Source organism: Cricetulus griseus, chromosome 2 (assembly GCF_003668045.3).
Source record: "Cricetulus griseus strain 17A/GY chromosome 2, alternate assembly CriGri-PICRH-1.0, whole genome shotgun sequence".
NCBI classification, from domain to species: Eukaryota; Metazoa; Chordata; class Mammalia; order Rodentia; family Cricetidae; genus Cricetulus; species Cricetulus griseus.
This window is the reverse complement of record NC_048595.1, coordinates 368,273,577-368,300,217: the sequence shown is the minus strand read 5'-3', so window position 1 is coordinate 368,300,217 and position 26,641 is coordinate 368,273,577. Positions and strand designations below refer to the sequence as shown.

The following is a 26,641-nucleotide window of genomic DNA, read 5'->3' as shown; positions in this document are numbered from 1 at the left end:
AAGTGTCCTTAGTGTGGTTTCCCAAAGAAACCAGCATTGAAAAAACAGTTTTAAAAATTAGAATATAGCTGGGCATGGTGGTGCATCATTGTAATCCTAGCTCTTGGGAGATGGAGGCAGGATGATGAGGGGCCATTCAAAACCAGGCCAGCTACGCAGTGAGTTTAAGGTCAGCTTGTGCCAAGTTAAGACTCTGCCTCAAAAGACAAAGAGGAGAAAGGGAGTGGGTGGCATGTGCTGACTATACATGAGACCCTGGGTTCAAGGCCAGAGTCAATAAATAAAAAAGACTAGAAGAAACCAAAGCAGAAAACATGTGTAGAAGCTGTCCATGAGCTATGATGGAACCAGTGAACACACACACACACACACACACACACACACACACACACACACACACAGGGGAGGGATGTGTGTGCTGGCTAGTAACAGTGTGGCTTAGAAAGCTGTTCTTACAGACACTAGACCAGGCAGAGGCTGCCCACCAGGAGCTATGCCAGAGACAGCAGGTGGTAGCTTAGAAACTCCGAGGAAAGGGGGTAGAGGACTCCTAGTGTCCCTACCCATACAGGGAGACATGTCTGTAGGAAATCCCTGGGGACCTGTAATGCTCTGGCAGCAAGTGACTCCAACTGGATTCTCCCCACCCAGAATCTGGGCAAAGCACTGGATGTGATACTGTTCCGGTGTAGCTTGTCATGTGCAGAGATCACTGGAACACCGATTTACTTCTTAGTGGTCAAGATGGGGATATCAGAACAGAATATTTCATTTACATAGCTAGTCATAGACCCGTCAATTTCATACCCATCATTTATTTTATCAACGTCAAACAGCTCAGGAAGTATGAGAATGAATGCCACCAGAGGCTGGTGACTCCCTGACTTCACAGATGGCACCTCAAGAGAGTATGTCCTGGTTCTGGGCTTGAAAGTACGGGCACTGACCAACTTGGCCTCTTCTTGGGATAGGTCACCTTGTGCTGTTTTCTGAGAGCCACTCCCTCACTACTGCCACCTTAAGCCATGCTGACACCACCTCTTTTCTGTTTGCTTCGTCTTGCACATCAAATTGCCTATGAAAACCAATAAAAAGTGCTTAGGGCACAAAAATCTCTTTGAATGTCGTTATTTAATCCTCATGGCTTGGCAAACAGAGCTCAATTCCTTTTTTACATCTTTGGATTTTCGAGACCTTGGAGGTTATTTGATGAAATTTAAGAAAACAGTAAGATAAACTCATCCACTTGGACTTGGAAAAGGTTGTATTTGCTTATAGAATTAAGTTTAATTTCGCCCCTTGGAAGCACATGGCTGGCTAGCCTATGTGGTCCTTTCTCAGAGAATGGGGTGTCTGTGAAGCCCTTCAGAAGAGAGGTTTCTTCCAGGCTGGGCAAATCATCAGATCCAATGGGAGCTGTTTGCAATCATGAATGGCAAGGGAGAGGAAGAGAGAGGTGAATGATTAAGCCACTGACTTCTGACTTGAGAAAACAAGTGTTCAGGTGTTGAGGATTTAAAGAAGGTGCTTAACCCCTTCTTTAAAGAGGCAACCCTGCCACTGCTCAAGAGCTGAGGAAAGCCTAAGCCACCATGAGATGACTTGAGTCCTTCTGCATGCTGCATCTAGCCACTGCCACCGCGTCTTCCGTTACTGCAATAGGTTCTTAATGCCACTTTAAGAACAGCTGGAAAGATCTTTGAAAGATACTCGGGAGTACTTACCATCCTGCTCAATACACCCATCACAGGCTTCTCATCACCTCCCAGTCTTTTACTCTGGGTTTCTGATCCTCACACTATGGCTTCTGCCTCACCACAGTGTGTGTGTGTGTGTGTGTGTGTGTGTGTGTGTGTGTGTGTGTGTGTGTGTGTGTGTGTGTGTGTGTGTGTGTGTGTACATGATTCTGAAAACAATGCTGGTCCCTGCCAAGTCCTCAAGTCCTTCCTGAAATATAACAACAAACATTTCACATTTTAGGTCTTAGGATTCATACAATTCAACAAAATACAAACATAGAAGCAACAAACAAACAAACAAAGCCTCCTTCAAACACACAGCACTCAGGAGGCTCAAACAGGATTGACATGAGTTCAAAGTGATCCTGAGCTACCAAGTAGAACTCAGTTAAAAAAACAAAAAAAAAATTTTAAAGTCCAAGCACAGAAAGCACAAGAATGAGGGTAAGAACAAACAAACAAACAAACAAGCAATGCACCCGCAACAACCCCCACGGTATTGTTAGATGTAAAAATCCCATTTACTGAAATTGATTCATAATATGACATAAGTTTATATTTAGAATACAAAATCAGGAAGGTGGGATACAACTTAAGAGCAGGTCAGAAGAGAAGCAAATAGAGCTTCTAGAGATAAAATGAACATGTAAGTCAAACGAACAAAAATTTAAATAAATGAACCAGGTATCAAGTAAAGTTATCTTTTTGTTTTTGTTTTTCAAGACACAGTTTCTCTGTGTAGCAGCTCTGGCTGTCTTGGAACTTGCTTTGTAGACCAGGCTGGCCTCAAACTCACTGAGATAGGCCTGACTCTGCCTTCTGAGTGCTGGGATTAAAGATGTGTGCCACCATCATGCTCGGCCAAGTAATCTTAAAAGAAAACAGGTAATATGCTGGGCGTTGGTGGCACATGCCTTTAATCCCAGCACTCAGGAAGCACAGCTGGGCGGATCTTTGTGAGTTTGAGGCCCGCCTGGTCTCCAGAGCGAGGGCCAGGATAGGCTCCAAAGCTACACAGAGAAACCCTGTCTCGAAAACAAAAACAAAACAAAACAAAACAAACAAACAAAAAAAAAACAGGTAAAATGGAAGTAAATGAAAAGGTAAGGTCATTCAGGAAAGCACTGATGTGGAAAACAGGCTACAATTTTTTCTCATTATTGAAGAAAGGCATGTATGTATGCATTATTAACATATTACTAACCAGAAGAAGCAAAAAGAACTACACAGTGAAAAAGGGAAATCCTGACCTCAGACAAGAAGAAAGACTTCTCACCAAGGAAATCCCCCAGTCTTGAGGAACTCTTGATGATCACTAAAGGAAGACACACCCAGAGGAAAGCTATGGCCAGCCAGCCACCCTCTTAACCTTGTACCCAGGAAAGCCAGGCTTTCAAGAGTGGAGTGAGGGAAGTCACTGTCTACTGGAGACAGGTCTGAGAGTTAAGCTGTGCTAGATTTTGACATTGGTGCACTTCTGAAGTGAGAGTCCCTGAGCTTTTATTCCTTGTGAGGTTTTCATGGTAGATCTAATGTTTCAAAGGGAAAGATGGTCAAAGTTACCCGATGGAGTCTGTGGTAAAGGATTTGTCTGTTTTGCCTGATCTGTCATCCAGACACAAGGCTACCCACAATCCACTACTGTTACTTCCTACTGTGCAGAACCTGGTGACCCAGCTTTGCTTCACCCACCTGAGCTGGGATGGCCATGGTTTCTTTGGTCTTCTTTAAGAACCAGCTGTGGGAGTCCTAGAATTTTATGTAGGTTTTCTGTTGTTTCTTTGAATTCTATCCCGATTTTATTATATCCTACTTATCTCAGGGTTCACTTCCCTGTCCTTTTTTAGTTCAAGAGAGATGCCTTGGACGTTTAATCATTTTCAGTTTTTGCCAGAAGTGTATAGGCAGAGCAAATTTTCCTATTACCAGACTGCTTAACACACACATGTTATAAATTTTGGTATTTTGTTTTCAACTCAGGTGAAAATATTTTCTAAGTCCCCCCCTTTAAAAGACAGGCTCTTTCTATGTAGCCCAAGATGGCTTCAAATTCATGGTGATCCTCCTGTCTTAGCCTCTCAAGTGGTGGGATAACAGGAATGTGTTAATGTGCTTTCTTCTTTTGATCCATGGGTTATTTCAAAGTGTGATATTTAAATCACCTTACTGCCAGGAATATGGTCTTTCTTGGTAAACATTCCATATGTTCTTCAAAATGTATTTTGCTAATGTTGGAGTATAGTCTGTGCATGTTAACTAGATGGGTATGAGAAGTGTGTTCTGCATGCCTCCTATATCCTTACAGACATTCATGCTCGCCCTGTCATTGCTGTGAAATTTTGTCATTTGAGGGGCATAAATTTTACTTTCTCTCTGTAGGTCAATCTCTGCTTATTAGTTTGAAGCTCTGAGGCTAGCCATATACACATGACTACCGTGTCCCTATGACAAACTCTTATCTATGAGAGACATACTCTCTGGTCATATTTTCTCTTAAAACCTATTTTCCTTGACACTAATGGGGCCAGTCTAGTTTTGTTTTGCAGACTGTTGGTGTGATATATATTCTGAGTAGCTTTGGAGCCTATGCTGGAACTTGCTTTGTTGACTAGGCTAGCCTTGAACTCACAATCCACCTGCCTCTGACCCCAGAATTCTGGGATTAAAGGTGTGAACCACCACCAGGCTTTAAAGGTTTCTTAAAAGCAGCACACAATTGTGTCTTTTTATTCAATCTGGCAATCCTTGCCTTTTATTTGGAGATGTGCAAGTCATTTATATTTAACATAATTATTAGGATGTCTTGGATTAAGTTTATTATTATTTTCTACTTGACCCATATCCTGCTACTTCTTCATTCTACAATTTGCCTTCTCTTGTTTTTGCTCCTCCCCCTTTTTTTGAGACAAAGTCTCATGTAGCTCAAACAGGCCTTGAACTCACATGTAGATGAGGTTACTCTTGAACTCCTGATCCTCCTGTTTTCTAAGGCTAAGATTATAGGTATGCATGCCTTAGGTTGAGTACTTAGATGATTTATTTTATCTCAATAATGGCTTATTGGAAACACTTGTTTGGTTTAGAAGTTTTAGGGTTTATTGCATGCATCTTTAAACCATCCCAGTGTGCCTTTGACTTATACTGTACCAGTTTAGTCATTGGGACCTGTGTGTCTGTAGTAGTTTGAATGTAATTGGCTCCCATAATCTTATAGGGAGTAGCACTATTATGTATTGCTTTGTTGGAGGAAGTGTGTCACTGTAGGGGTGGGCTTTGAGGTTTCCTATGCTCAGGATACTCCTAGTGTCTCAGCCAATTTCCTGTTGCCTGTAAGATGTGGGACTCTCAGCTACTCTTTCAGTACCATATAGCTGAGCCTCTGAAGTTATTAACAGCCACCTCAATTAAATGCTTTCCTTTATAAGAGCTGCTGTGGTCATGGTGTTTCTTCATGGCAATAGAAACTCTAAGACAATTTCATTTGCAAAATGTAAAGATGCTTTGATCATCACTGGACCGCTTACGTGACAGTAGTCATATGGGATGACGCTGCCTAGTGATACCTCAGTTTGTATAGCACACCGTGTTTACACAAAGACACATTCCTCAGAACCTGTCTGCCACTGATTTGTGACTCCATGAGAATCCAGCAACTGGGATGCCATTGCTGCCCTCCCTGCTAGTGTAGACAGGTAATTGTAGATATTGTTACAAAACCCAAAACACATTGTTATAGAGCTTGATGTGGCTACCAATTAAAATGATTTAAGAAACATGAAAGTACATTTTTTTTGAATGGTCCCATGTGATTACTCCAGGCAGATCTGGATTCCCATCAGTGTCTGTCTCCCTTAGCCTCTCCTGTTCTGCATTAATGAACTTTGTGAAACACCTTTAGAATTTGAACTGTATTTGCAGTGGGCAGCAAATTCTAAGTTAGCAGAACTTACTTATTTCAGCGGCTTAGGTCTTCTCAAATTGTTCCTAAGACCATTTCAGCATTGTTTTCTTTTTTTAAAAAAATTATTTATGTATACAGTGTTCTGTCTGCATGTATCCCACAGGCCAAAAGAGGGCACCAGATCTCATATGGATGGTTGTAAGCCACCATGTGGTTGCTGGGAATGAACTCAGGACCTCTGGAGGAGCAGCTAGTGAGTGCTCTTAATCTCAAGAGTGATCTCTCCATCTCTCAGATTTGTTTTCTTTGTGCTTTATGTCACACATCTTGTTTTAGACTACTTTAGGGCTACTTGTTAGACTTTTTCTTCTGTGGCCAAATCTCAGCAGCTTGATGGGTACTGTGATGATGTGTATTAGTTTTCTTTTTCCCCAGAGTTCTCAAAATGTTGTTTTAGTTTTCATCATGTTTGAGGTTTCTCTAAACATCATTTATTCAATACTCCCTCTATCTTTTCTTCAAAGCTTCCACTGACCTCTAACAGGTTTGCTGGAAGTTCTGTCCCAGTGACTGGTGCTCCGTTTGTTTTCAGATGAGGGTCTGTTTCATAGGTTGGGCTTAAGCAATCTTCCTGCCTCAAACTCCTGTGTGCTGTGACTACAGGTGTGTGCCATGCCCAACAATAATAGCACTATAAATGTACCCTTATGTGGAAAACAAGCATGCACCTCAGAGGCCATCTAAATTACTGAGGGCACAAAAAGGAACCCACACTGGCAGTCACAGGAAATTCAAACTAGATCTTACTTCACTGTAGCCCCCATTCTAGGCAAATGTGAACACTTAATCCTTTTAGAAAATTTGCAATAATGAGCTGAGCATTCATCTAACAGTCTGTTGTTCTTCAGTCCATGAATGAGATAAGTGGACACAATCCTTATCTTACCACAGTCCAAGCGGGAAACTTAAAAGTCTGTCTTAAAGGGTTAGTTCAGCTTATTTGGCTTACCCAGGCCTATGTGGTAGACAGAGATATATCACAAGATTTTTATCAAGGGGAATGGAAGGGCAAAAGAAGAAAATGAAGGAAGGCCAAAGGGGCCATGTGCCATGAAACAGTTACAGCTTGAGAAATTAAAAAGGTAGTATGTTTGAATGTAACTGGTTCCCATAAGCTCATAGGGAGGTGTGGCATTGGAGGAAATGTGTCACTGTGGAGACTTTGAGGTCTCATATATGCTCAAGCCATGCACAGAATCTCAGTTTACATCCTGTTGCCTGCCGATCAAGATGTTGGACTCTCAGCTCCAGCAGCATGTCTGCCTGCACACCACCATGATGACAATGGACTAAATCTCTAAATGTGTTCCTTTATAAATTGCATGGTCATGGTGTCTCTTCACAGCAATAGAAACCTTAAGATGGGTAAGGAACAGTTCCCTAGAGACCCCCTGCCCTGAATGGAGATCACCTTACACTTGAGTCATGGAGTGTATCCTACTTTATGTAGCAGCCCAGGGCCCTCCCATGATTTTCTTTCCCAGGAGGTGCCATTGCTGAAGCAGCTGCTGGAGCCAGGGCTGCCTCCCATGTTCCTCAGGGAAGGAGAAAGCACTAATACTGGTGTGTGGAGACCTCCATTTCCTCAGTGCTCACTCACTGGAAATGCTATTACAGCTACAGGTGCCAGCAGTTGCAACCCTCCATGCCTGGGCTACCCATCCTCATATGCCCCAGGCAAAACCCCCTGCTTCTGACTTGTGCTCTGCCTGGTGGGGCTTTCCAAACCATTTTCAAGACTACCTCCTGCCCTAGGACCCAGGTATAACGAACCTCTGAATGCCATGTACCTGCACAGCTGTGCTGGGAGTATCTTTAAAGGGTCTGTCACCCACTACACACCCGAGACTGCATATCTGCATTAACATTTCACTTGCTAATACTAAAGGTGATATTTTCTTTTGAATCACGTAGTCAGGTTGATATTGAGACTTGGATTTTCGTTTACTTTCCTAGAATCATATCATCCAGGAAGGCACAGATAAAGATGAATGTAACCCACTTAGAGTTGCCTTCCATGTGACCAATTCTTAGACAAGAGCCCGACACCCCAAGAGGAAGAATAATACTACAGAGGAGCAAAAGAAACTTTTTTTTTTTCCAGTTACCCACAAACCTGCAGACAGCCAAGCCTCATGTCACCAGAGCACACTTCAACCTCTGCCAATTCCACTTGCTTTTGGAAATACTTCTTTGCAGCTTACTCGTTCCCATGGCATTTCTACTGAAGATATGACCTACCTGAACACTGGCAACTGTGACTGGCCAGTAGATGACAACATGAGCTCCTAGGACATCTGTGGCTCCATAGCTGGTAAACACCCTGTTCCTTTCAATGCAGAAACAAATCTATCTTTTGTATTGACCTCTGAGAGAGGTTTTTAACTTATAACATCAGCAGTACTTTCTATGTTGTTATAGTTTAAGAAAAATGTCACAGCCAAAGAAATTTATTTTAAAATAGAAACATACATACATTAAGCTTTAAACAATCAAATTTTAAACAAAAGGGGGAAAAGAGCCATTTGATCCCAGAGTCTGTACAGAACAACTATGCACGTGTGTGAAATCCACATAAGGAGCACTTGGACAAGTTGACGTGGAAATCCATCACTCTCCCTACCCGTGCATGCTCAGTGTCCACTGGCTGCCACGGGACACTCATGCACTAGAGCTACCCTTGGGTGACTGCCCGTTGGCACCTCACCAAGACCCAAGTTCATGTGGGGTGTGTGGTTAAGTGCTACGGTTCCTTCCAGACACGAGAAGAGAGGGTGCTCAGGGATACTGAGAAATGCTCAGAGGGATTTGGCAACACAGAAGACATGGTGTCTAGGAATTCCCCTAAAGCCCCCAGGAATACTCATGGCCCAACTGTGCTGTGCAGTGCCGCCCGGGGGGCCTGGGCCGAGACGCTCAGTCTGGGTGGGGCTTCCGCTTGGGCTGCTCCTCATAAGACTCCCCAAATTCATTGACCCTGCTCTTATCCACAGGGTAAAGCCTGCAATGGTAGGGATGGATGACTATTAGCAAGGCAAGCCCTTACTGCCCTTGAGAGGAGGACATGGCTCCTCTGCAAACATCCTGTAGTAATCTGAGCCACCTCCATGTTAGGGACCTTCCTAGGTTTGGGGGCTGCTTCCTATCTCTCATGTGCTGCACTCTGCAAAGTTGGGAAATGAGAGCTTGGGTAATTAGAGAAGGAAAACAGAAGCCCTGCAGTTGGGTGAGACCTGGAGGGGCCTCGATGTGGGGAACTATGAAAAGTTACCCAGGCACAGTTACACAAACTAGTTCCAGACGATTCCTGGCTCTGAGCACTCTGTCCGTAGTGGTTATGCTCTTCAGTTCTGCAACCTCCCACTCTAGCAACACAGCCCTGCTTTTTTGAAGAAACCGAGATAGGGAGGGATGCAGTGTCCACTGTTTGAATTTCTTCTTGGTGCCCCACAAACAATAAGACAACCAGACCTTAGCTTGAAATAAACCCACCTCCCACCAAAAGCCCTGGGGCTGGGTCTCTGCATAAAGACTAGGAACCACTTCAAGGGAGCCCTGATAGCTTGAGATGAAACTCTGATGAAACACCCCTGCACCAGGTGTGTCAGTAGCTAAGTTTCCCACAAGCTCACTTCCATCTTCAGATGTGTCAGGGAGCCAATTATGGATGTGAAAACCTAAGAACCAGACCTTATTCAGCATGTGGGTGTGGTCCTGTGTTACTATGACAAACGTCCTTCCCAGACACAAAAGTGCATTGACAATCCTAGTCCAGCAGTAGCCTCTGGTAGCTGAAGTAGCTTTGGGAAGATAGGCTCACCCTATCTTGGATGGCCACAGCTTGCGAAGCTCGAGGAAGCACTGTCATCATAGGGGATGGGAGGTGAGGTGGCAACACTCTATAAAGAAGTCCTTTCCTGAACAAGGACTCAGGCTCTGGGAGCAGAGATGGGTAGCCTTAGCCTCTGTTGGTTTTAAGGCTTATTCCAGGAAATCCCCCAAATTGGCCCTATCACATGCACAGTCCACAGGCAGTGGTTGCATATGTGCAACGGAAAGGCCAGATGCCAGCCCAGAGTGGGCAAGGGAAGTTAGGCAAGCATTTGTGTTTTAATATATCTCCTAGAGGCTTTCCCTTGGCTGGGCTGGTAGCTTGGATATGCCGTTTTGGTTTGAGGCCCTGGTGGCTACTAGCTGCCCCTGCTGGGTATAGTCCAGGGCCAGGTGAGAGAATCACTGACCTCCATCTACAGGGCATGTAGCCTGAGAAAAGACAAGCACCCCTACCCCTGTTCCATGCTGGAGACCTGTGCTTGAGGACTGTTTGCTAGACACTTACAAGACACAGCTAGAACCTATTTTGGGCAACAGAGAAAAGCCACCACCTGCTAAGTCTGCCTGAAACAACAGACAGGTGCAAGGCTATCTATCCACCAAGGAGGTGCTTGCTGCATGTATACACTCACCACCTCTGGTAAAGGTAGACCAGGAACACCACGTCATCTCTGAAACAGGCCAGCCGGTGGGACGTGGGCATGGTGATGATGAAGGCAAAGACATCATCAATGAAGGTGTTAAAAGCCTGCAAAGCCAGATGAACAGTGAAACCAATACAAAGTGGGAGTCTACGTTTTGTAACCCAAGTCAGAGAGCTGCTCCTCAGCAGACGGCAGGACCCTGTAACTGCGACAGTGAGTGAAGACCTAGTGCAGCACCAGAGCAGCCCCAGCAGGACAGCAGGTTCCCAGGCTCACACCTATCAGCCCCACTGTAAGGATTTGCAGCTTTCTGTGCTGGGAACAAGGAAGCCAGCTGGGAAACATGAGCAGAGCAGCACTGGGACTGGCTCCTTAGAGAACCGGAACTGCTTCCTTTAAGCTCAACTCACCTGTACAATCAACCCTGTAAGAAGGGTTCCAGGCTTTGTTGTGAAGACACAGGGCTCTGGTCTCAAACACTGAATTACCGAGTCAAATTATGTTTGTGTTTTGACAATGTTGCCCAAAAGGAAAGTGACCTTTCACTCAAAACTCTCCCATACTGTGACTAAGAGAACCTTCATTCTACAGTTGGTGGCTTTTCAGAGTTTGAAAAGATGTCTTAGTTTTTGCAACAAAATGGACAAGGCCAAAAGTACTGTGTGTCTGTATGTGTGAGCTCATGGGCCCCACAAAGGGTTCTTGGCATGGACCTGGTGCTTACCTTGTAGGTAAAGGCCTTCCAGGGCAGGTGCGCCACTGACTTCATCTGAAACACAGAAGATACCACAGGTCAGCTACAGGCAACATAGAGAACATACGGGTATTGCTTTAGCAAAGACACCTTGGCCTTACCTTGTAATTGACAAAGAGCTGGGGCAACATGAAGAGAAAGCCAAATGCATAGACACCTGTGGAAACAGAAAACATCCATTCTGCTGGCACTATATTCAGAGACACCCAGCTTCCAAAAGACCTCAGCTGGCCTTGTCACAGTGCAGCTTCTTGGCTAATAAACTCACCAAGAGTCAAGGACAAATCAGAAAAGCAGCACACTCTTTACTGATTGCTCTTAACTTTTGTTTGCAAGGATTAAGTTATCGCTGGACACCAGGGTGATCACAGAGGGGATTAAGCCTGGGACTAATAGCTGGAAGCATAGCCATCCAGAGCTACCACATTATTGAGAGGCTGCCTGACCTGGCTTCTGCTTACTGGTACACCTCAAAGCATGACAATCCAATGCTTTGATACTTAGCCAGAGGACACACAGTATACTGAGGCCATGTGCTCTGCACCACACACAGGACAGCAAGGCATCGACCAGCCTCCCAGTGTGTTCACAAAAGGCAGCTTGCCTTAGCCAGGGTCTGGTGTTCTGGGAAATTCTATGGAGTGAGATGTCAGATGGGATCTGAATGCCAGTGTTGCCTATTTTTAGGGAAGGAAACAGACTAGCCACGGGAGGATCCAAGCTCAGGAACAGATTTGTTCAATGCTTAGGCACCACAATGCTGAGCACTGTATTGAGTGATAAAGGTAAGGGATTAACTAGCTTTTCATCCTAGAAACCTGTACCACCACGTGATGGAGAGGAACAGGCAAGGTAGTACTATAAACACCATTACCAAGGAGGAGACACACGGACTCACCATTCACAAAGCTGTTGATGAGCCAGGAGTACCAACTGAAACAGAAGTAAATAAGTTGTGACCTGAGGCCAGGGGCATGTTGCTGAATGTTAAAATGAGAAAAAGCACCCTCCTGAAAAATCATTTTGACACACAGGCACTCAGGGTAGCTAGGACAGTTCTCAATGGAAGTAAGCTCATATGGGGAGACAACACTCTGAATGGACAAATTTCATCCCCAGGACTTCCAGGGAGATACAAATCCATGTACATCAATCAACCCTGAAATCCTATCTAGCTAGGGCCATGCTGCCCACCCATCCTAATATCAGCCTGACCCCAGAAACACACTGCCCACATCTTTCCACCAGACACAGCATCCTGAGTCGTCTTCTAGTACTTCTGACTCTTCTTGTCCAGCTGAAACCAATGACCAAAGCAGCATCATGGTGTTAGTTTTTTTCTCTTTCAAACTCTGTTCAACCTCTGTATTCAAAGTCAGTGACAGCGGAGGGGAAAGCCTGCACTTCCCAGGTTGAAGGCATGCATGCCTATGTCTACTGTGTAGTCCTTAGGGCCTTCATGCATACCTGAGATGCACAAGGGCATGTCAGCGGTTCCTGTCCTCTTCACAACTCAGAGGAGATGAAGACCTATGACTGACTTTCAGAATAGCAGCAGATCCTGGGCTGTATCTGAGAAGGGTCCCTAGTTCCTGGCAGCCCAAATGGGAGCCGGTCTAAAGCTGCATGTGCTCTGTGCTCAGAAATCAAGCTAAGTTTTCAGCTGGGAAGATGAGGGTGTGAACTCTGCAGCACCCACCTCTTATACTTGATATTCAGGAGTGAGTAGACAGCGCCCCCAACACAGAGAGGGTAGAGCAGGTAAGACAAGTACTTCATGGCCTGCGAGGGACAGAGGTAGCTTCTAGTTAAATAACCCAACTGCCAAACACCTCAGCAGCTGCATCATCTAACTTATGACAAGAACAAGCAAAACAGGCAGAAACATTTCAGGTAATAGCACAACTGTGTGTAATGGCCATGGCAATTCTGCCAAGACTCCAAAGCAAGAACCTGCATGTGGGCACCAATGACTGTGATGCATTACCCCTGATGCATCAGATGTGCTGCCTGCATCAGAGTGGCAAATTCAGCCAGGAGAAACCAAGGAAGCGCCCAGGTCACGGACCCAGGCTGCAACTGCACCACAGGCTCTGTATTTACTCTGGTTTGTTCTTTGTTATCAATCAACTCACTAAAATCTGAAATGCAAATAGCTGAGCTTTGAACTAAAACAGCACAACCATCCTGTACAGAGACGTCCTGTTAAATCCAACATGTCCCATTCCTAAGCAGCAATGGGGAAGTGAGGTCCTGGATGCCAGAGGGCTTCATGTGGCCGCTGTATGAGTGAACAGAGAAGCCAGCTGTCTGGAAGAAACGATTTTCTAAACAGCAGGGGCTGTCCAGGTGACAGACTGGGGATCAGTGGCCTGAGAGCTTGTTCCTTACCTGGGAAGAGGGTACATCCGCATGTTTACCCTGGGGACCCCTATTCAGGCTAGTTCCATCACATTCTCAGGACAGGTACCCCGCCCTCCAAATTATAGCAAGAGCCCCATCCTCTATGTATCAGAGGCTCCCAACTGCTTACCTGGGCATCGTACTTCTCAGTCTTCCTCTCAGATTCACTGTGGGTGCCAAACTGTTGTAAGATTAATATAATGTCAGCTGACTCTGACTGTCAGCACAGCAAAGCCAGGACTGTAGCAATGAACAGTGTAGAGCCCATTGTACTGCCCTCAGTGCTAACACTGGCTGCACCCAGCCTGGGGTTTAGGCACTGGCTACCCCTGCCCATTTCACCATCATAAAGGTCCAGACACTTTGCTTCCACTGAGTCAGCCCAATCTCCTGATTAATCAGGTGAAGAAAGAATTAGCAACTGATTGGAAAGCTGGCAGGAGCTCTATCAGTGAGGTCCTACAGCCAAGAACTGCAAAGCCAGCCTGTGGGAGGAGCCTCCCCATCCTGTGGGGGTACTTTTGCATGCATATGCCTGTGTGCTAGGAAGCTCTGTACTAGGCAGCAAAGATAGGACAAAGTGCCTCCAGAAGGTTCAGCTCTAACTTGGAGACAACTAAGAAATAAATGGGAGTCTGCTCCAGAAAAGCTATGTCTGGAGCAATCATCAAGGTCTCACCTGAAACACAGGCCTCAGGCCTCTCCAGGTGACTGTCATTTTCAATGCCTTCTTCACTTTCCAAAGCTGAAGGGAGAAAAGGAAATATACATTTAATTCTGAGATGCTGGATAAGAGCTAAACTGTGAAAGACAAGACCTGGCACCCATCACCCCTGGCCCCACCAGTCACTGTTTCTGTTCCCTCTACCTCTCATGGTCATTTGTGGACTGGGAAGGCTCTGCCCCACACTTTTGGCTGTCCCACTAGGTGGACTGTGCAGTCACTGGTAAAACACAAGGAAACCAGTACTCATACCTACTCCAAACCAAGTCAGTCTTCCTCCTGGATCCCAAGATCTTCTTCCTAGACTCACTAGGGATCCATGCCTTCCTCAACATCCTTACTGGAACCTTGTCCAGTAGTATTTACTAAGGTAAGGTCTAGCACATTGCCTCTGAGTTGGATTTTCATGCTGTCACTCAGACAGTCATGGTGTTCCAGTGTCAATGAAGTCCATCTCTCAACTAGCACCCACAGCCACTACTCAACAGAACCAACTCTGAGAACTAGACCCCAAGGTCTGCCCCCTTCTTGGTGCATTCCTTCCAGACTGGGCTCCTACGGCTCTTTTCCACAAGTACCTAGCAGCAACACTGGGTCTCAAGGTGTCACGTGCCATTACCTACTGTTCACATGGTTGTCCCATCCCAAATTCCAGTCAAACCCAGAAGCTTTTCCAAAGCCACGTCATCATCTGTCTGTTTCACTCACAGCAGCTTACTAAACTTGTTAACACAGAATCTACCCCACAGGATCTACTGTCCCAAGACGTACCCTCAGAGACCTCCTTGCCCAGCAGCTGCCTCCCTCAACCTGCTTCCAGAGATGTGCAGGTCCTCAGAGGGCCTCCCACTTCAGCACTCACAACAGCTGAGCAAGTGCTGAAGAAACCCCATCCTGACCCTGCATGGTGCCCAGGGCTCACCTCAATGGCAGCCCCAATACCAGCAGGGATCAGCACCAGCAGGCTTGTCTGTTCATCCAGCAGGAAGAGAAAGATGACTACGGTGCTGAAGCAACGCCAGAGCACTGGGGACATGAGCACACAAGGTGGTGAGATCTTACTGACTCCACCCATCACCTTTGAACCCATCACCTCCTCCCCTCCAGCTCTCCTAGTTTGCCATTCCAATTAAAGAAAAGCAGCTAGATGGAGCTTAGCAGTAGTGCCTCTACTTCAGAGTGCACAAGACCCTGGGTTTCACCCCCCATATCAAGGGAGACAGCAGATAATGATGCAACTGCCCCTTCCCTCCCCCGAGACAGGGTTTCTCTGTGTAGCCCTGGCTGTCCTGGAACTCTCTGTAGACTAGGCTGGTCTTGAACTCAGAGATCCATCTGCCTCTGCCTTCCGAGTGGGATTAAAGGTGTGCACACCACCACCCAGCCTATGATGCAACTGGTAAAAGCATTTTAAATAAATCACTAGAGGTTATAGAATGAAGCAGAAGGCAGAGGGCATGGTCTAAGCAGGTGCCATATCTGGGTGATGGTCACAAACAAAGAGAAAAACAGACACTGGCTGGGCTGCCCTTACTCTACCCTCTCCTGTTTTGTACCACTCTATGGTTTGTTCTTTTACAAAGCTATGCTTTTGTTCATAAGCTGGACTTTGAAGACATGGTCTAGTTGGGGCCACAGTTACCAGAGTCAGCAAGATGTTTCTTTCTCCACAGGTGCCTGGTGACAGACACTGAGGGCTGTCCTAGCAGCCTTGTGTTTTACATTCACTGGGGCTGATCTGGCAGTCAAATCTAGCTTCCTGGAGCAGCCTCCCTGTTCCATCCCTTATACCTGCATCTACACTTAGCCCAAAGGCCTGTTGTTATCACAATAAACTCTACCACACCAGCCACTACACCTTTTGTTACACAGCAAAACCACCACACTGGATTTTGTACAGTGAAACAACTATTCTACAAAGTCAGGTCTCACTGATGAGGACACTGCTCCAAGTTCTGGGGAATTTATTACAAAATCTGTCTCTAAAAGCTAGCAGCCAGAGCCCCTGAGGGCATTCTTTTTGGAGCTAGGAGGGAGGTGATAGACAGAAGGTCTGGTGCTATATTGGAATCTATGAGTAACCGAGTTGCCTAACAGGACTATGCACCTTGTGTCTCCATTGGTAGGCCAACTCCACACCCGACCCAGAAGGCCTGTGCCCTGTGCTCTGCTGAGATTGCTGAGACAGGGCCTGGGGTTATGCTGCTTGACTTAAGAGGCGTCTCTATAGCCAAGCACAGATCCAGGACTGTTGATGAGGCGCAAGCAGGAGTTCCAGGTCTCACAAGGAGCCCTTGGGCAGGTAAGACTATTCCTGGGCCCTACCTGCTTTGGTAGACATTCCAATCATGCTCTTCTTTTTCTTCCAGAAACTGATGTCATTTTTAAATGCCAGGAAATCAAAAAGGAGCTGTAAAGAACAGATAGTACAACAGCTTACACTCTGGCCACTCTCACCACTTTCACAGACCATGTAATCTACAAGTACACTAGACACAAATCTCAGGTTCAGCAAGACATGCTCACTATCTAGCAAACCTACCCCTATACATGTTCTACAGGCCAGAATTGTGGAGCTTGGAGAGAGACATTAATGGGGCATTTCTCAAGCATACACCTTTGACTCAAATCCCAGGGAGAGTACCTTAGTGTGTGGCCAACCAGGTAAGCCAACCTAGGTCTCAGCACATTATTTAGGACAGTCCAATCTCTCACTGTATGACCTCCTACAGTCATTCTTATAAAGTTACATTTGCATTGGGGTGACTGGGAACCCAGAAGCTCCACTCTATCCTATGTTTCACTACCTTGCTTGCACCCCGACTGCACCTGGGACACCTTGTGCTCTGCAGATGACACATGATACACACAGACAGGACTGCTCACTTTTCTAGCTAAAGACAACACATAGGAGCTGGAGGCTGTGCAGAACCCATGAACTAGGTCAACTGACTCCAACTGCACACAACAATGCCCACCAAGCCACCCCAATGTGTACAAGAACCCAGGGAATAGCTCACGTGAAATGCTGCAACAAAGAAGGTCAATGCTAAGAGATATAAGTTGGTGTCTACAAAAATTCCCTTCACTTCATCTGCATCTTTTTCTGAAAACCCTGCAAGGAAAACACATTATAATTCATGAAGAGCCATTTCAGTCTTACCCAACGTCACAAATATTCTTCTGAGCAAAAGTCAAATGACCCCATAAATGAACCCTAGCAGGAAGTATGGCAGTGTGGGTCTATGTCAGCTGTTGGGCAAACAGCCACAGCATGGCTTGGATTCAATAAACACCCCATCCCGCCTTGGCCCAGGGCTACTCACCGAACTGCTGCAGGGAGTACACGGCGTCCTGCATGTGGATCCAGAAGCGCAGCCGCCCCAGTGAGATCTTGTCATAGGACACAGTGAGTGGCAGCTCAGTGGTGGAGCGGTTTATCACCTGCCACCGAGAGATTCATAGGTGATGGAGGGCCATCAAACATGCCAGGATTCAGCATGACTTTAGAAAACAGCCTGCAGCCATGCACCATATCCCAACAGACCTAGATACCTTAGCAGATCCCTGCACAACTTTCTGCAACTCCATGCCAGCCTCAGTGGGCCCTGTAGTGGTCAGGGTCTGATGCAAGGCTCATTTCTCATCCTAGGCCCTTTCAGACCAAACTTTTCCCACAGGACGGAGCTTTGCCAGATACTGTCTCAGATAAGAGCAGTCAGGTATTCTATTTGACTCACTCTGACAGCTCTGAGCACCTATCTTCCTTTTCACCAGCTCGATTCCATGTATTACTTCTAAACATACTTGCTATGAGCTCATCATTTTAAGCTGTGCCCTGTTCCATGTGTGTCCAGCATTTTTCCAAGCTGCACAAGTTCTGACAATTGGGAGATAGGCTCACGACTAGCATTGTGGCTAGAAACTGGTCACTTCACTAGCTGAAACAAGAAACACCTGGTTCTGGTGCCTGGCTGAGGTGTCATGGACCTATTTGAGAAGAGTGAGAGACTGCACACAAGAAGAGCATGCAGGCCTAAATGCTCTCTGGTGAACTGTGAAGAAACAACACTTGAACCTAAACCCTATAGCAGGTGAAGGGTAGCCATGATGATGGTGCAGGACATATATACTAGTGTCACATTTCATGAGTTGGAACACATCACCTAGCCTTCTGCCCAATCTCCTGCCGTGGACACTGCTGGCGTCAAAGGCATGATGGTCACACACAATGAAGCAAGCAATCTGACATGTGTCAGGCTTAAGTAGTCACTAGGCTTAGGACTTAGCAGCTAAGTGCTGGGGCTCTTCACAGCATGGATGAGCCTCTGAACACCCCTTAAACGGCCAGACTTGTTCCAGGGATGCCACTGTAAGGTTCCATCAGACAGCTTCCTTGCTGGACTATCCCAGCTGCCCCCCTAACGATGATGTTCCTCTGAGAAATGGCTCACATGAGATAAAGCAAAAGATACACAAATCGGTATCACAGTGAAGCTAGTTGCCTACATGTTTAGAACAACCTACAGCACCTCACGGCAAGCCCATAGGTACTGTGGCTTGTAAGGGCTCCAACAAGTAGGACCACCAGAAAAATACACAACCCGCAGGTGCTGGCCTATAGCATCTATCTACACTAGCTTATAGACAAACACTGGATACCTAGCTACAAAAATACAGTCCCTGAACACAACTTCCCAATCGCCTACAAGAAATCAGCACTATTAAGTCTTCAGTATGTTTACAGACAGCTCCGGGCTTACAAAGTACAGCCTGTACATTTCACAGAACCCAGTATCCTGAGCTTCAAACAAGGGAAAACCAAGTCAGAGAAGGAGGTCAGAAGTCAGTTAGACTTCCTCACTAGAGACTGCTCTGCCCCTAACCCACAGGTCATCTAGGTGCAGATGATACCCGAGGAAAAGTGCAGGACAGTGTGAGCCTGTCATTCTGAGCCACAGCCAGCTTCAAAGCCCAGGCAGGGGTCTGAGGAGGTCCCGTGGCAAGCTCCCTGTTCTCTATGCCTTGGCTTCTGCTCAAGAGACCCAGGCTGGTTGTTAGGGAGCACTCATGGGAATGACAGTGGGAGAGGCACACAGGTGCTCACCTACAATCTTTGCTTACCTGTGACCCTAGTCAAAGCTCCCCTTTCCTACCCCAAACTACTTCCACTGTGAAAGAACACTGACAATGGCAGCAACTATTGCAATAGGAAATATTTAGCATGGTACTTGATGCAGTGACATTAAATATTAACCACTGTTATTCGCCTTATAATGCAAAGTCAAAGTCAAAGTTCAGCCACGTTTCTTCTCTCAAAATACTCTTGTTCTCTCCAGAAAAATAGTACCTTTATTGCTTTAACAAGGGCACCAGAGTGGCCACTTCATCTCCACAGGACCTTGGCATTGCCCACAGCTATCCTAAGAGTTATGCTCCCTCCAAGGCTGGGTTCAGATATGAATCTCTAGTTTCAGAGCAGGACTAGCCCTGAGGACAAGAAGCTATGCAAGAAACTATGAAGCATCACAAGTCTCAAATTCCAGGAGCAGGCATGCAGGCCTTCCTGGTGGTGCTCTGTGGGACTACTACCTAAGATCCTGATGAATAACCCGAGAGTCTATCATCAGAAGAGGGTTCCACAGGCAGCCACCACAAAAGCCAGAGCCCAGCCAGGTACCAAGACCTCCATGTGGCCCAAACACCCCAGTATGAGGGAAAGCTCTGTGCTGTGCCCAGGAGAGTGTGGCTCACCATCAGGTCTTTCACCCGGTTGCTCAGCTGGTCGATGAACAGGATGGGGAGGTAATGCACTGTCTTCCCAAGCTGAATCCTGGGGGTGTGAAGCACCAAAGCCTAAAGTCAGTGTCAGATTTATCCCAGAGGGGAACTAAATACTTGGAGAAACTAGGTCACCCTGGGAGCATCCCACCCAGAATCACTGTTGGTTGCATCTTGGCCACTGGATCTCACGAGATGGCCTTTACAAACAGAAGCAGGAGAGGGTAACGCAAAATGACAACAGTTATAGCCACCAGGAGGGAGACCAGACACCTGCCCTCTAAGTGGGTGGTGGGTACGCTAGCTGGGACACAACTTCTGGAAGGCTAGAGATGGGGTCAGAGCTGGCCCTTTCTGCACCAAACATCTACAATCTGGAGCACACACACAAATCAGATTTCATAAAGCTTTAGGGATGGAGATTTAGCTCAGTGTTAAGAGTTCTTGCTTAACATGTACAATGTCTTGATTCAAACCTTACAAAAGAAAATATGAAACCTTAGACAATATCAGAGAAACTATCTGTTGTGAATAGAAGTGATTTGCAACCACTTTCAGAAGCCACACACCACCATGACGGCACTGATGGATCTCAACCCCTGAACATGATCACAGTCACACCTAACTAAGAATGGCAAGCAGTATTTGGGTCACAATCTAGACATTAAATCTTAAACTTAAGTGAATCCAGCTACAAAACCAATGTTTCACTGCCCAGGTAGCATGAGAAGATTGCAAAGCAATAGAGTACCTAGCAGTCAGTTAACCTATGCTTTTTGTTTCAGCTCAGGGGATACTCTTCCTGGACTAAAGAGCAAGATGCACCAATTGGAAATTCATTCTTTCTCTCAATCTTGTCAGTCACCTTGATCACCACAACCTCCAGGTGGTAAGCAAGGAGCTGGATGGAGTCTGCAGCAGCTCACAACACAGACAGGGTCCAGAATACAGGTGTGGTACGCTCTGTTTGGGCTCCCTCACTACCACTGCCTGCTCTGCCATCAGTTGTAGTTGCTTCCCTCCCAGGGTCCCAGTTGAGACTTACATCTTCATGTACCGATGCACATCTGCAGGCAGGGAGGACCCATCAAAGACAAAGTCGTCCACCATCACATTCAGGGTCAGCCTGGGTCGCCAGTGAGAGACGGGTTCGTCCAGGGCATTAGATGGCTTCTTCTCTGCTTCTATCTGCTGCTATAAAGAACAGAAATGGAAGCTACGCTACCTGGGACCAGCCTGGAGGTCAGGACCTCCACCTGAGAGCCCACTGGCTCCCTAGACTGGCAAAAACTGTGGGAAAGGAGGTCTAGTTGAGCGCTGTCAGTCCCAGACAACATCCTCCTTCCTCCCAACTAGTTCTATGAGATCTTGAGGAGGCAGAGCTGAGGGATCAGGGATTGGGGAACTAACGCAGCAGGCCTGCATCCCTGTGAGCTGGGGAAAGACTACGAAGAGACAACACTAAACCAGACATAAGTGAACAGAGAATGGTCTGGAAGGAGATACACAGGATCAGGTATTGATTCTCAATAAAACAAAACCCAGCTGACTCTCAGGAAGCAGCTCCACCCTATTTCTTTCCAAATAGCTGTTACACAGCGTTTCATGTCCCAGGCAACAACAGCTTGAATTTAATGGTTTCAGACACTCCATACAAGACACCAGCCTGCTCCCTATACTATTATATATTATAATAAGCCTTCCCTCATCACCCCTCCCCCACAAAGAGTCACTGCAGGGGACAACAAACAGGAAGAGGGTTCTTTTGTTGTTGTTGTTTTTTTTTTTGAGACAAGGTTTCCCAGTGCAGCTCTGGAACTCACTCTGAGGACCAGGCTGGCCTCAAACTCAAGAGACCTATCTGCCTCTGCCTCCTGAGTGCTGGGATTAAAGGTGTGTGCCACTACCACCTGGCTAGGAAGAATATTTTAAATTCTGCTCCTAACCTGTAGACTATGGCTGCTTCTTGCAAAGTTGTCATAATTCTTGTTTGGTAATTTGTCTTACCTTCTACTCAATACCGACACAGACATTGAATATTTCTTATTTTATGCCATAGCCCCATGAATGATTCTCATGGCAACCCTCCTACCTCAGCCTCAAGTACTAGAATATCCTGAATGAGCCATTATACTTGGTTGATTAACCACTTTTGTGAGTAACTTTTTTTTTTTACACACAGTGTTCTACAGGTGAATAAGATATAAACAGTACCCATACTGTTCTTATAATTTTGAATTATGAGGATAAAAAGAAATGCCTAATAATGCAGTCCTCACAGTGCGTGTGTTCTGTGTGTATATGCACACACTTTCACACTCACATGCATGATGTCTCTCACCAGAAAGTACAGATGAGCTCTGAAGCTAACTGTCCTACCAGGAAGGCATACACACTTGCCCAAAGATGAACCAGGCGTAGAGCCAGAGAGGGAGTCTGTCTGCTAGAGTGCCATGAATCACTGTCCAACACTAACCTGTTATAGTTTATCTGTAAATCCATGGGCTATTATTTGAAGCAAAGATAATAAGTATGACGGTAGTATTCAAATTCCTTTAAGGTGCCATTATAAGACATACACACAAACTCTGAACAAAAAACAACACCTTGCTACCGTGATCTGTTACGACCCCTACCTGTGCAGCAGATTCCCCAGTGAGCAGGTTAATTTCTTCTGGTTTGGGGATCATGTAGGTAGTCAGAGGACTGATCAGGTGTACCTGTTTCCCATCGTGCCAGGGCAGAATCCCAGCATGATGTAGGAAAATATATGCGTACAGCGTCCCATTGTTTCTTGTTTTCTTTGGTACAGAAACATTAACTGTCCTAAAACAGAACAGTCATTTTAAACACGTACATGTTAAGTTCCATGTTTATCATGTAGCTCAGACAGTCCTCAAACTCAGGTTCTTCCTGCTACAGCTTTCCAAGTAGCAGGGATTAAAGGTGTGCACCACCATGACAGTGCTTATATACACATGGCAGTTAGTCATCTCTTTAGATCTACACAATCTAATTTTAGCTCAGAAATACTAAAAGTGAAACCCACCTGCCTATGACTTTTCAGAACACAACTGTGTCCCAAGCACTATGACAAGTATAGCACTCCTGTCTCCATTTCAAGCGACTCAGAGGGACTTGCTTTAAAAGCCACGGTGGGAACAGCTACAAGCAGAAGCACACAGGGCATGGACTCCTCCAATGCTCCTAAGCAGAGGTGCACCAGGGAACTGATAGGAACTCGAAATAAACAGGTGCTAACGCCACAATGCTCTGTGGTAGTGTTCCTGGTGGATGCGCACTGAGGTGGAGCACAAGAACGGCTATTTCCAGGGGTAATCATGTTTCTACAACTTCCTCCAGGGTCCAAAATGAAACAACTGACATGGGTGTGATGAACGGGAGGCAGTATTTACCTGTATAGAACTAGAACTAACTGAAAAGTCAATGGTACCAGCACTTCCCACCCGAATTTCAAGGACAGGAGTTGGTAGTAACTGCCCTAAGATCCCAGGCTAACAGGCCTGGACAATGATGCACTGGTGGGATCCGAAAGACTGGGTGACTAGTGAGTCCAATGCCTGTTGGGCAATACAGAACCCTGATTTGATGAGCAAGTCATTTAAAAATTTTTATCTCAACTTTTACGAGTTAGAATCACACGTCGGATGCTAAAGCATGTTAATTCTCAAAAGTTATTGTACATTGTTGAGCACAGATGTTCTATTCTAATGTCAAAGGTCAATTAATTATGACCTTCTGCACAATTATTTCCACCATCCCACTTGCCCCTCTTATGTGTAACAGGTGAATTACTTCTACTAGGTCAGTCAATGCACTACTCCTTGGGAGACTACAGGGGCTACAGCAAACACAGTGCCACCAGACATCAGTAAAAGCTACTTTCTAAGTGACAAACACATCACGTGTGACTTTCAGCTCCAGTGCTTCTCTAGGACTTCCTCACTCTGCACACAACACTATCAATGACATGGTGGAACCCAAGTCTCTGGCAATCCGTCCCACATTCACACCTTTCAAATTTGGACTCCACATCGAAGTCTTCCACGTTCAAGACCAGGTCCACATTGTTCTCTGCACCAAGGCTGGACCGTGTGGTGGTGTAAACACTTAGCTGGAGAAGAGTGAACAAGAGCTTAAGGCCAAAGGTCGGGACACAAAACATCACTGTTGGGGGAGGGGAGGCAATCTGAGGTCTACCTTCCAAGGGGAGAGCTTGGGCTTGGTCAAAGCGGCCTTGTGTGACACTGTTGTTAAGAAAGAACCTAAGTGTGCAGCTGACCTGCTGTGAATCCCCCACTAGAACCAGGAAGTGACTCACGTAATGAAGGGTCAGGGCTTAGCAGCCTGAAGCATATGGCTGGAGTACTCCCGGTTACTTCCACTGGGATCCCATTAGGAAACATGTGTGTGGCAACTGGACCTCAGTTATAGCCAGGGCACAACAGGGAACCAAGGGGTAACCCAGAGGGCGGCAGAGAAGCGCCAACTGCAGCTCTCACTGCCACCTCATCACAACACTGGACTCTCAGTGTGACCAATTGCCACCTCATCACAACACTGGACAGTGACATCAGTGGTAGGGGCGACACTTGGGACTCGCATCCCGTCTCTGACCAGTGTCACTGCAGTATGGGGTAGCACCCGGCCGGGAGGCGCCCTCTTAGGGACCTTCCCCCGACCCTCACCTGCAGCTTGGGCCGCCGGGCCAGATAGGGCTGGATGCAGTTGGCGTCGCCAGAGCACGGACGGGTGTAGACGATACCGTACATGACCCAGCAGGTGTGCACCACATACACCACAAACACGCCCACCACCAAGCTGGTGAAGGAGCTGCGGCCACTCCACATGGCGCCGCCGCGCCGCGCCGCCGCCTGCGGGCGCCGCCGCTCGCGCCCAGCAGCCGGCCGCCGCTCACGGAAGAGCCGCCGCGCCGCCGCCGCCGCCGCCGGGGAAACCAACGCGCCTCGCGCGAGCCGCCGGCCGCCCCGCATACTCCGGCCGCCCACACCTGGAGCCGCGGGATCCGCCGGATCCGCCGGATTCGCCGCTTCCGGGACCCGAGCCGCCGGCGGAAGTGGAAGCGCGCGGACTTCTGGGAACCGGGCTCTCAGGCACGCCCGCGCAAGCGCGCGCGTCCGTGACGTCAGCCTCCTGGTGCGGTCCTCGTCCTCCCGGCGTGCCCCGCGGGGCTCGGTGAGACTGAGGGCTCCCTAGGCTACCTGCTCGTTTTGTGCCTTGCTTTCCACCTTCTCGGCGCTGTGCAGCCCGGATTGAAGGTTGATGGCGAGGTTCCAGGATGATGGCGGGCCTTCCAGCTCGTCTGAGTCTAGGGTAGCGTCCAAAAGTTAGGAAAAAAGAGAGAGAGAGAGAGGACACCCAGGACATTCCTAATTCTCGGGTGTGGAGTTACCATGTTGATAACATGCAATTCATTCAAGATGGCCAGAACAGGCCATAAAGACTTTTACAGGTCACTTGCTCCTTTTATCAGAAGAAGGATGAGTCCTTTGGGTAATATAAACGTGGGTCCCGCCTAACCTCTGCAGAGGTAGGTTCTGTCTCGAGCAGACCTATGTTTCCCCGACTTGCACATCTATGAAACATCCAGATAGAAGCGTCTGGTCGTCATTTTAAATCTTCTTCAGTTTTCTTGGTTTACAGTAGACACAGTTTCTAGAAGGAAGAGGCCAGTGCTATGATATCCTAGAGCAGTGGCCAATAAAGAAAAGGAGGAAGCAAAACTGTTTGGGAAGCTTTGTTGGCAGTTGGTGTTTTCCGTACTCCGTGGTGGGCCCCACAAACTCATTCCTGTAGGAAAAGGTTCTGGAGGCAGGTCCCTTGAAGTTTTTGGAGCTCATTTCTCTGACGCAGCATTCTCATGTTTCTCACACATACTATTAGAAGCATTGTTAGACATTTCGTAAAAAATGGTGCTATTAAAAATGAAGGTTTGAGAGATGGAGCACCTGTTTCATCCTAACGGGTGGTACACTGTTCACAGCGAATTGGATCATTCCACATAAATCATCAATCAAGAAAATGCACCACAAGCCAATCTGGTGGAGGCATTTTTCTCAATTGTGTCAAGTTTTCATAAAACTAGCTAGCACAATCGATCCCTACACAACTAGTCAGACAAGCACATCACTGTTCAACCATAGCCTTTCTTCCTCATCCCCAAGATCTCACATAATATCACAGTATTCCACTTTCAAAATTTCCTGGCTTTGAAATTTCAATGTCTTTAAAATACCCAAAGTCTCTCTAAAATTCCAAGGTCTCTCCAAAAATCTCTGTGAAAGCCCCAAATTTCTTAACTGTGGGATCCTGTAAAATAAAAACAAGTTATGTATGGTCTTAACTCTACAAAGGAAGAACCAGGCACAATCACAATTGGATCAAAACAACCCCAAAATTCAATGATATAAAAAGTTCAGTGCTTGACATCTGGGACTCATGTTTTAGACGCCAAAGAGTTTGCCACAGCCTGCAAAGTGTCTCCAAGGCTCGGGTCAGCTCTACTCCACGGGTGCTGCTGTCCTTGGTGTTTGTTGCATGTTATTAGCATCACCAAAATTCTGGGTCTGCACTGCAACTGGGCTGTACTTTCACTGGTAACCTCTCCTGGGATGTCTTCAGGGATGCCAGCCTGACACATAGTGCCAAGACTCAGCTACTCTCCATGATCCCTTCATGCCTTCAAAACCAGTACCACCTTCAAAAGCATTAGATACTATCAAGTTTGGCACAACCTTGGCCACCTCTGAAATGCTTTCT

At 46.6% G+C, this 26,641-nt stretch overlaps 1 protein-coding gene across 5 annotated transcripts; it reads right to left on the bottom strand.

The window, feature by feature from the left end:
* Window positions 1-8,134: 8,134 nt before the first annotated feature.
* Clptm1l (CLPTM1 like) lies at window positions 8,135-24,751 on the bottom strand. Of its 5 annotated transcripts, none has more exons than XM_027400136.2 (17): window positions 24,550-24,747; window positions 23,875-23,975; window positions 22,477-22,666; window positions 20,886-21,031; window positions 19,814-19,892; window positions 17,386-17,503; window positions 17,080-17,174; window positions 16,385-16,469; window positions 14,982-15,085; window positions 14,015-14,080; window positions 13,466-13,516; window positions 12,632-12,714; window positions 11,831-11,865; window positions 11,034-11,089; window positions 10,903-10,947; window positions 10,167-10,282; window positions 8,135-8,701 (listed from the first exon to the last, which is right to left on the bottom strand). In XM_027400136.2, exons 1-17 carry the CDS (start codon window positions 24,709-24,711, stop codon window positions 8,617-8,619), a joined length of 1,617 nt encoding a protein of 538 aa, XP_027255937.1. In that variant the 5' UTR covers window positions 24,712-24,747; the 3' UTR covers window positions 8,135-8,616. The 5 variants fall into 5 exon arrangements, 4 of the variants coding, with proteins under 4 accessions (XP_027255937.1, XP_027255936.1, XP_027255935.1 ...); XM_027400135.2 differs by having other exon boundaries at window positions 20,886-21,034; window positions 24,550-24,745; XM_027400134.2 differs by lacking the exon at window positions 8,135-8,701 and adding an exon at window positions 8,708-9,079 and having other exon boundaries at window positions 24,550-24,751.
* Window positions 24,752-26,641: the final 1,890 nt, after the last annotated feature.

What these genes read in the sequence shown, in the direction of transcription:
- Clptm1l (XM_027400133.2), bottom strand. Translation starts at nt 24,711, where the DNA reads ATGTGGAGTGGCCGCAGCTCCTTCACCAGCTTGGTGGTGGGCGTGTTT. An exon ending in CTGGGGAATCTGCTGCACAG is followed by an intron (nt 21,035 to 22,476) that starts GTAGGGGTCGTA and finishes TGTTCTTTATAG; the next exon opens with CAGCAGATAGAAGCAGAGAA. An exon ending in TGGAATGTCTACCAAAGCAG is followed by an intron (nt 15,086 to 16,384) that starts GTAGGGCCCAGG and finishes TCATGTCCCCAG; the next exon opens with TGCTCTGGCGTTGCTTCAGC.